Here is a 10539-nt window from a genome sequence, read left to right on the forward strand (position 1 = left end):
AATATCGACTTTTTGCATAAATCAAAATAAAAATGATAGGAGAAGTAACATTTTTTTTAACTTATTAAGTTTTCTTTTAAAGAGAGTTATTATAACATATTCTATATAAATCATTCACATTTAATGAAGGACTTTAAAAATTCATATTTCTTATTAACACATATAATATAATCATCAAATGTCATAAATTATATCATATTATTTTTCAACAAAACAACTTCAATAGTTATATTATCATTTTTTAGAGTTTTTTCTTAATTAATTTTTATATTACCAACAATTTTTGTTAAAATTTTCATATGATATATTTATTTTTTCCATAAAATCTCATCATCGATATTTTCATAATTTATGATACATCCATCCTTAATTTTTGTTATTGTCTTTGTATTCACGGAGGCAGTAGGTAGTAGCCACGGAGGCAGGGGTGACGGTGCAACCCTAATAAGATGAAATTCCGTTTAATCGTTTTCCTCCCATAATCGTTTTTAAGAGATTCGAAGATCAAAGCAATGAATACCCAGACTAAGAAACACCAGAAAAATGAAAATGAGAATTTTCCGGCCCTTTTCCCTCCTCCTCCATGAAATGAAATTCGCTGCAAATATGAATTCAAATCCTGCGCTGTTCAATCTTCTTTCTCTCTCCTCCAAACGCTTATCCACTCTCTCTTCTTCACCGAACCCCATCATCGTCAACTACCTTATTCAAACATTTGGCTTCTCCCAAACCCTAGCCAACTCAATCTCAAACCGCTTCTGGTGGGCCAAATCCACAGAAAACCCCCAATCTGTAATTCATTTTCTCAGGGACCTCGGATTCTCCGAAGCCCACATTCGAACTTCGGTCCGTGTTGGGCCCCAGATACTGTTCTCCGATATCGATAAGACCCTCAAACCGAAGGTCCAGTTCTTTGAGCAACTGGGTCTTGTGGGTGCCGACTTGGGTAAGTTCATTTCCAAGAATTCTAAGGTTTTGACTATTAGTTTGGAGAAAAAATTGGTACCCTGCATTGAAATTCTCAAGAAAACGCTCTCAGATGATGAAAACAATGGTGATTTGATTCGTGTTTTGCGGAGGTGCACTTGGGTCTTGTCCAGAAACCCTGAGTTGTTGCTTTCCAACATTGCGTTCCTGGAGAGCTGTGGGATTGTTGGGTCTCAGCTCTCAATGCTGTTGACGCGGCAGCCACGACTATTTGTTATAAAGCAATCCACTCTTAAGGACCTTGTTTCTCGGGCTGTAGACATGGGGTTTTCAATTGAATCGAGGATGTTGGTTTATGCTCTGTATACTATTAGCTGCCTGCGGGATGAGACTTTAAGGAAAAAGTTTGAATTGTTTCGAAGTTGGGGGTTTACAGAACAAGAATGCATCGAAATGTTCAGGAGGACACCAGGGTTGCTTAGGGCTTCCGAGGAGAAATTAAAGCTGGGAATGGAGTTTTTCATGAACACCATGAAGTTTGAAAAGACACTGTTAGTTCACAGGCCTACGATCTTGATGCTCAGCATGGAGGATCGGGTCATTCCTCGATACAGGGTTTTACAGATTCTGAAGTCAAAGAGGCTGTTGAAGAGGGAGCCGAGTTTTATTAATGTCTTGAGTTTGACAGATGAAGAATTTCTGGACAAGTTTATATCGAGGTTTGCAGATGATGCTGAGGAATTGTTGGTAGCTTACAAGGGTCATACTTTACAGGAAGTGGATGAATGAGGATCCAAATGGCATCTTCTATTCAATTTGGCATAGCAAAATTTTTGTTTTTCTTTTTTGGGAGCCTTGGACTTCTGTGAGATTTAAACTGTACCTTCCATCTCCATCCTTTCCTGTGTTGAGATCACAGTGTTTGCTGGAAAAGCCTTTCAGAGAATGAACAGAAAGCTTTGGGAATGTGAAATATCTTTCATAATTCTCTAGAATGGACAGAATTTGCCGTTGAACCCATATCTGAAAACAGCACTCCATTTTGTACCAATGTTGAGCACAAGTTGAATAACTGCAGAAGCTCAGGTATGATGCCTTTACTCTGATCCTGTTTTCTTTTATAAAGCATGCTCACGGTTATATAAATACATGATTCTTTGAATATGTCCATAGATGATAATGGTGTGCTTATGTGCCATTTTTATGAGGAATTTTATCAATATATGATCTAAATATGTTTGTGATTGTGGTTGCCAGAAAGTTATTACTCAGACAATGGATATATCGTAAATCTGTCTTCATCAAATCAGTCCCGTAGTGATTTACTCCATGGAAATTACTTGTAAAAAGATCTCAAACTGGGAAATATGCAGGTTTTATTAAGTTGCAGAGCCACAGGCATTAAAAAATGTCTCATTGATATTCAAATAGAGGTTCACCCCTAGGGTGGAAAGAATGGTGAAGACTTCTATCACATAAGAAGTTTATAGAGATCATGCTTTTCTTACTAGAGTGGTGCTCCAAATTCTAGCTCCTAGGAAATCGTTTGCCACCTTTCTAGGTATGGATAATATAATTTAGAGCACTGCTAGATAGGTTTAATTAGAGCAACAATTTATGAGGAATCTTTACTGTTCTTGGGGAACAAGGAGCCAAACACTGTCTCAATCATATTAGGAATAAAAGCATGGATAAATTGTAGAAATCGTCTCCACACTCCCATGTCTTAATTAGCCCCTAAACCCCTTTTTTTTTCTTCTTTTTTTTTTGCAGCAATGCCAACCCTAAGTTATGTCCAAATGTCAAACAAGCTGTTCTGTTAAAAAAAATTCATCTAAATGGATGGATAAACCTTTGTGACAAGCAAGTGAACAAATTGTATATATCCAAATAACATCATATAAAAACTTGTTCAAACACACACTAGCTTGTCACATGGATTTCTCTATCAAGTTTTTGATGTAAAATCTTAAGAGAATGACCTATTTGACATTTAAGTATAGTTTAAGATCGATATTGCTGCAAATGAAAGGGCTAGATTGAGACACAAATGAAAGTACAGGGCGATTTTTGTTATTTACCCTAAAAACATCAACTAGGCAACCTATGTTGATAAAAATAAAATAAAAAAAGGGTCGATGACATACTATTTAACCAATCAAGTGTTCTTCTTCTTCTTGCAGATTGAGTTCAGTTGCATGATCAAGAAGGCTAAGGAATGGACTGTCTCATAGAAATGGGAAGATCCTCAAAAGCAATGGATGAATTGCTCGAGTGCATTCTTCCTGCTAGAGGTATAACATCAACAAAAGTTTTTGAGGTTCTCAATTCGATATCTGTTTTAAATCTAATTGCACACTGAAATTAATTTTTACTTTCCTAGATCTTTTTGGTACCATATCAAAAGTGTCACCCAATCTGAAACAACCACATAGCCAAAAACAGATCTCATTGCTTTGTACTTTGACAGTAATCTCATTGTTTTGTATCTAGGTGTCATTACTTTGTACCTATGTCTCATTTCTTTAACTTGTTTACGAATCTTTAGTCTGGTATGGTACCTATTAGGTCCAAGCATTTTGATAGTCTTTTTTTTTTTTTTTTCCCTTCAGGTTTCTTTAGGGATGTGTTTGGTGTGTGGAACAGAAATGGAAATAGGATAAGAATGGAGGTGAATCATAATATCTTGTAGAAGAAATGAATCAAGATCCTGTGAGAGTGGGATGTGGTTTCCATTTCCAAATAAATGAGAAATAGAATTGATTTCTCATTCTCATTCTTTATTCTAATATTTCAAACATAGCCTAAAGGAATAATCCATCATTGATTGCTTTTGGAGTGTAGGTTTGAAATTGCCTTGGAAACTGTTACTATGGCCTCATTCGGTATAGCTTCCTGTTTTTGGCTTTAGTTGGAAGCCGAAGGCAAAGTCGAAAGTCATAATTTTTTAAGAGTAATATTAATATTATAAAAGTTTTATTAAACATAAAAAAACTTCTTATAGAGGTCGAAATAAAACTGTTACAAGAAGTAGCATTTTCTTACCAACTCTTTTTTCAAGTCATAAACTCCTTAAACAAAATTAGTCAAACAAGCATAAAAGCTCTTATTGAGTTTTGAAAAAGGAGGTTTTGGCATTTCATAAGACAATCCAACCAGGGACTAAATAATGGACCAATAAGGCTAAATCTATCTTCATCTAATTATTTCAACAGGGACCCAAAAAGAGATGGTAGCAACGAGAAAATAATCATGTTAATATTCCTAGAAAGAATCCATTATAAGAGAGACAAAAGCCCTTTTAGGTTTATTCAAATGATGTGATATGGTGCAGGCTTCATTTTGAGGTATCAACTTTGAGGTGTCTCGAGTGGCAATCAGATTCATACCCAATGGCCCAAATACTTCCACTTCCGCATCTTGCTTTTCATCTTCCTTACTCCTTTGTTCTTGTTCTTACTTTCTAGTTTTCTTGCTTCTTTTTCCCCTTTCTTCTTGCTTGATTCTTCCTGTGTCCTCTTCTCATTGCTTCTGGTTTCTTCTTTTTCTTTGCTTCCTTGATTGCTCTTTTGTTGGTTTTCCCTTTTCCCCCTGTGTGCTTCCTAGTTGCCTCTTCCTTTTGAGGTTCGCTGCTGCTACTTCATAGAATTTAGGCCACAGCCCCTTTTTATTAAGGCATGGTGTAGGCTGCACATGGAGAGCCCCAAGCCCAATAAGAATGACAACTTTTTTCTTTTTTTGTCCCTTTTTCTTTTTTTAATGGAAGTACTTTTAATCGAATAAAAATTAGTTTTCACATTGTGATTGGGAAATGCATAAATCTCTTTGTTTCTTCAAAATGTTAATAAATCACTCTAACTAAAAAGTTCTGAGACCTATAATCGATCATACACTAAAAAGGCTCTATCCTTACTTGTAAAATTATTCCTTATCCTCACTTCATTTCCTGTCATAGATTAAGCGGGGCAAGAATATTAAGGATTCCTTGTTAGGGGAATAAACTCCCCATTTTTTACTATGAATTCCTATTAGTGATTTCAATTTTATAATTCTATGTTTAATTTTTGTAATTTTGTAATATAGTAATATATAATTGGGGTAGGGGACGGGATTTTAAAATTTTTTGTCTTGACCCCGATTGTCACTCTTCCATCCTCATCCCAATGAGTTTTTTTGTCATCCCTAAATCTTATATGAGATTAGAAGCACACCCAAGACAAAATAATCAATGGAATTGACTTCAGCCTTTCGACCCACCTCAAAGGCACTCCAAGATACCATTATCATTGGGTTCACACATACTAATGAGTTTGTTTTGTACAAAGACAAATATAAACTTGAACAAACCATTGTTTTCACCTAAGCTTCTTGAAAGAGGTCATGCTCATCATCAATTCTTTATCAAACCACCAAAATTATTCTAAAAGAGCCATTACCCTCGTCTTACGAGTAATTTTTTTAGCTTGCATATGAGTTTAATAACATAATAAAATAAAATTATAAAAAAAATCGAGATTTTGATACTATATTAAACTATAAATTAACAAAAAAAAAACTTAAATTATGAAGTAATATAATACTCTAATAATATAACTCCAATCAATAATCTTGATAAACTAATTTATATTTTGTCTTCAATAAATAAATAAGTATGAAAAAAACTAAAGTCAAGACTTTTATAAAATATATTAATTCAAAATTTTGAATTATGAAGAAACACTCCCAACAATATATATCAAATCAATATAACGATAAATTAATTAATAATTAATGAGTATAATCAACCAATTTGTAAACTCAATTGGATTACTTGACAATCAACACTAGCCGGCCTTCAAGCACAATAATACAACATTGAAATCTAGGCATGGGTGGCTCATCTAGCAAAAGGTTTAGAAGAAAAAATCAACTTCATCCCTCAATATACAATCAATGGTCTATGTGATGTTGATGGAAAGTGGGGCCTTAAGAAGTCAAAGTAGCCTTAAGAACCAAAATTAACAACAATTTACCATTTTTAATTTGATTAAACAATTTATTTTTTCAATTACATCATGGGCATATAGTTGTTGACTTCATGTGACTTTTCATTAATATATGCAAATAATAAATGTTCAAATGGCTTACAACACTATAACAGAGCATATGCTTATGCATGTTATTGACCAAATCTCATTCAACTTCTTTGTGTCCTTTTGTTGTGACAATAGGAGCATTTTATATATGCTATCTTGGCCAGAAAATACCAAAAAGTTTGGCCTTAGCATTTGAGGGATTTTGAGAGTGTAGATATGAAATATATTTTTAAGAATGAATTAAATATAAAGTGTCGGTTAAATTTTTTATTATAAAATAAAATGTGTTAGGGTCTAACAATGTCAGTACTAAGCTCGAGGAATGAATCATCCAAATAATGATTTTTAAAATAAATTTATAGAATATAATGTTAAATATCATAAAAGTTTTGATCTGTTTCCATTCAAAATCAATTAATTTTCATATAAACTATTAAAACCATATCTAAGAAGTGATATCAAAGCCAAAAAAAATAGCACAATAACTCTTTATAATTTCTCCAAAACTTTTAAAAATTCAATAAGATAAAATAAATTAACTTTTATTTATTTTTTATTATAAAATAAATTGTTGGTATTCATCAACACTAATTGGTGAGTTTTGTGCATTTCATAATTTTCTCTTCATACATAAAACCTAAATTTGAGTGAAAAATATGGCATCTATTAATTGAAGTTGTCTTGGGTGATGAAAATCTTTTGCTTGGATGCTTTCTTTCAATAATATTCCACAATTCTTTTAAAATTTTCAATAATAAATTTTATACATGGACATGTCTCTTCTAACAAGATCATACAAAAGAAATAATTAATAGAACCCTAAGTTTGACCTAGAAACTTCCACCATTGTCAAACCCTAAACTTTGATCGTTCTAGATTCTATAATGTAGTTGTCATTTAAATAATTGGTAGAAAACCCATATTAAAAAAATACCATGTTTGTATCTTAATTAATGTTGAGACTTTAGTTTTTATTTTTATTATTTTATTATGGGGATTGGGGACATCAATTAAAATGAAGCCGTACTAGCATAGGTGAAGGTGGGTTGATATGAAGCCATTTGTCACCACCATGTTTAAAGGGTTTAGCTAGGGTTTTGGTATATAATTTTTTTCTAGGGTTCGAATAGTTTATACTATTCTTAGGTTTACATAAGCTGGCAAATCAAAATATATTCAAGTTTGAATGGCATAAGATACATCAAAGAAAGTCAACATGGAAATGGTATAAGTTGGAGAAATATATATATTGTATTTCTACACGTTCATATAAAAATAATTATATAATAAAAACTCTTTAAAAATAATTTAAATTTTATTTATTTACCAGTCAAAAAAAATATCTAGAATAGTTTAAGATGGTATCTAAATAGTCAAAAGTAGTACATTTGACCCAAAAAAAGTAAATAAACCGTTAATTATTTTTAGATACGTGCTTGAAATTTATATTTTATAAGTTTGAATTCTTATTTTATGTTTTTTATATGAATATATAAAAACACACTTTTTTTTCAATAATTTATTTTTAATTTTAAAAAATAAAAGTAGGGAACATATTTGTCTTTTTGCATGTCTAATTGTCCAAAGTGTTTTAACTTTGGAAAATAATCTATTTTTAATTATAAAAAATAATTGATATTTGAATGATTATCTTTATTTACTTATATTAATCTAAAAAATAAAATAAAAAGAACATAGCCAAAAAGAATATTTTTTGATAAGTATAGCCAAAAAGGAAGATGAATGTGATATTTTGAGAATCTTGGGAGAGAAACAAAACCCATAAAGGAAACAGAGGAGAGAGCAAAGTGAAGCATATTTTGAGAGTGAATTCCAGCCACAACTCCACTTTGCCTTTTCACTCCCTTACAAGATACCTGGTCCATTGGTATAATATTCATAAACCCTAAAAGTTTGATTAAAAACCCTAAACCCATCTTAAAATTTTGATTAATAAAAATACCATACAAGTAGTTTAGAGTTGATGGTTGGACCATGTAATATTTTGGTATGATTCGCTTTACATATAGTTTCTCTTTTTTGGCTTCAAGATTCCACACAAAAAACTTGTCATTAGCCAGTGTTTGTTTCTTTCCTTTTGTATCCATTCCCAACCGCCTTTCCACTCTTTATTTCCCTTCTTTTTATCCTCTCCTACCTCTCTCTCTTTCTCTCACGCCTTATAAACTCTCAACTCAAATTCCACTCTCACCCACTATAACACTTCTCTTTGTATCAACTTCGCTCTGCGCTATCTCCATGACAGGGAAAAGAGCTCAAAATAGCCCCGTCGGCAGCCCATCTTCCGACACTTCTTCTTCGAAGGAGCAAGACCGCTTCCTCCCCATCGCCAACGTGAGCCGGATCATGAAGAAATCGCTCCCGGCCAACGCAAAGATATCGAAAGAAGCCAAGGAGACCGTCCAGGAATGCGTGTCCGAGTTCATAAGCTTCATCACCGGCGAAGCCTCCGACAAATGCCAGCGCGAGAAGAGGAAAACCATCAATGGCGATGATCTTCTCTGGGCCATGACCATGCTCGGATTCGAAAACTACGTTGGGCCCTTGAAGGTTTACCTCAGCAAGTACAGAGAGACGGAAGGAGAAAAGAACAACGTCGTCGCTAGACATGAAGACCAGTCTGCTGTATTCAACTCAAACCAGATGAACAAAGCTAATAAATCTATTCCTATCGACCCAGATTTTCAAGGTTTTAATGGTGGGTTTTATTCACTTGGGCCACAAATGAATGGAGACGAAGCTGCAGCAGCCATGGGATATGGCGACAGCCTGGTGACTGGAGCTTTTAATCGGAGTAGAATCAGAGAAAATGATGGAAATGGTAATAGAATTATGGCAAGCTACTCATCCCCACAATGGAGTTGACCGGCGGTAGAGATTCTGAATAATCCAAGTACTAATATTATTATTATTATATATACACGTATATGTAAGTCTGGGTTTAATTTCTTTTGACTTTGTACAAGTATGATCCAAGTTCTGTAACAAAAACTATTATATATAATATCTCTTTTACTTATTAATTTGTCTGTTGACTTTACCAAATTAAATCTGATGAACGTGACCATTTTGTGTTGTTTGTTTGGTTTAAATCTATTCCATGGATTTCTATTTTACAAATGTCATTAAGGACTTTCAAAATACTTTTTCTAGAGACTTCATTTCAATATCTCTACGAGGTTTCGACTGAATACATCTATGATGAAATTTTAAACATATGAAGACTAAATATATTTAATTGAAATCTCAAGTGAGATGAATGAAATTAACAAATTTTTTCAATAAGGTTAATTTTTACATTATTTGTTTGAGCTGCCACAGATCTTAGGTACTTGTTTAGTAATGGTTCTCGAGAACAATATTTTGTTTTTCAAAACAAAAAAATAAGAAAACATGTTCAAAAATCAAAAATTATTTTATGTTTTCTGTTCTTGTTTTTACATAACATCTTTTAGTTGTTCTTTTATTGTTTCACTTGCTTTTTTTTAAAGTTGTTTTAAAAAATAATTATACACCTCCGAATATTCTAGTCTTGGATTAGTGTGATCGATTTCAATATTTCGATTAATTGAATCTCTCACTCCAGATATTATTTCGAAACGTTCCGTATATGAGTTTCTTCAAACAAGGCTTGTTATTGATTCGATGATTCCTGTAAGGCATGGTCAATGATAATTAATTATTGGAGATAAATAGACTGATAAAATAGCAGTAATCACATATACTATTTTCAATCAATAAGGGTAAAATGTAATATGTGTTTATGTAGCTATTAGTCAAAAAACATTCTCTCAACATGTAAAATAATTTAATATAAAACACTACACATTAAAATTATTTTAAAATATTAAAAAAAAAATCAAAAACATTTTAAGTTTTGATCAAACTTTTATTTTACAAAATATTAAAGAACAATTTTTAAAAACAATTACCAAATAAATTCTATATTTTTCCTACCCATAAAATAAAATTAGTTTTTTTAAAACTATGTTTATATCCTACGTGGAATCCAACGGTGTGATCGGTGGGTACAAGTGAACCACTCGTTTTAAGGTATCAAAAAACCCTTTATCCTTTTGGGTATTATATGCATGCGCACCTCACTGAAAAATGAAAGATTTTGGACAAAAAGAAGTAAAATGGTCCCCCATCAGAGATTTTAGGGCATGAGGTATCTAAATAAAAGCAATGCTTTATGCAAAAAGATTATAGTTTTCTATCTCGATCATATTAGTAATATCTAATTATTTTATCTATACCATGATCCAATCCACATTATATTATAAATATTAATTATAGTGATTGTTTTTATTATATTATTGATATTATAGTTTTTTTTTCTCAATTTTTAGTTATATTTTTGTCTTTTTCGGTCACGTTAAATCATATCTCAATTCCTTTCTTTATATTTTCGTCATAGAGTTAATTTCATTCACATGAAATTTCATCTATAAAATTTCTTATTTAGTGAATCCTTAAATATACTTGTTTAAAATCTTTTCAAAAAATAAATTTT

General features: G+C 32.2%; 2 protein-coding genes across 3 annotated transcripts; both read left to right on the forward strand.

The window, feature by feature from the left end:
- Nucleotides 1-387: 387 nt before the first annotated feature.
- On the forward strand, nt 388-3438 carry LOC100268158 (transcription termination factor MTERF5, chloroplastic). 2 transcript variants are annotated; one of them, XM_019220887.2, is made up of 3 exons: nt 396-946; nt 1040-2013; nt 3111-3438. In XM_019220887.2, the coding sequence occupies exons 1-2, from the start codon at nt 544-546 to the stop codon at nt 1714-1716; spliced, it is 1080 nt and encodes a 359-aa protein (XP_019076432.1). In that variant the 5' UTR covers nt 396-543; the 3' UTR covers nt 1717-2013; nt 3111-3438. The 2 variants fall into 2 exon arrangements, with proteins under 2 accessions (XP_002276330.2, XP_019076432.1); XM_002276294.4 differs by having other exon boundaries at nt 388-2013.
- A 4711-nt stretch (nt 3439-8149) lies between these two features.
- Nucleotides 8150-9042, forward strand: LOC100245836 (nuclear transcription factor Y subunit B-1). The gene has a single exon (XM_002276264.4). It carries the CDS (start codon nt 8262-8264, stop codon nt 8886-8888), a length of 627 nt encoding a protein of 208 aa, XP_002276300.1. The 5' UTR covers nt 8150-8261; the 3' UTR covers nt 8889-9042.
- Nucleotides 9043-10539: the final 1497 nt, after the last annotated feature.

Source organism: Vitis vinifera, chromosome 7 (genome assembly GCF_030704535.1).
Source record: "Vitis vinifera cultivar Pinot Noir 40024 chromosome 7, ASM3070453v1".
In the NCBI taxonomy this organism is placed as follows: Eukaryota; Viridiplantae; Streptophyta; class Magnoliopsida; order Vitales; family Vitaceae; genus Vitis; species Vitis vinifera.

Excerpts from the sequence above, each read along its gene's own strand:
- LOC100245836 (XM_002276264.4), top strand. The coding sequence starts at position 8,262 with ATGACAGGGAAAAGAGCTCAAAATAGCCCCGTCGGCAGCCCATCTTCC.
- LOC100268158 (XM_002276294.4), top strand. The coding sequence starts at position 544 with ATGAAAATGAGAATTTTCCGGCCCTTTTCCCTCCTCCTCCATGAAATG.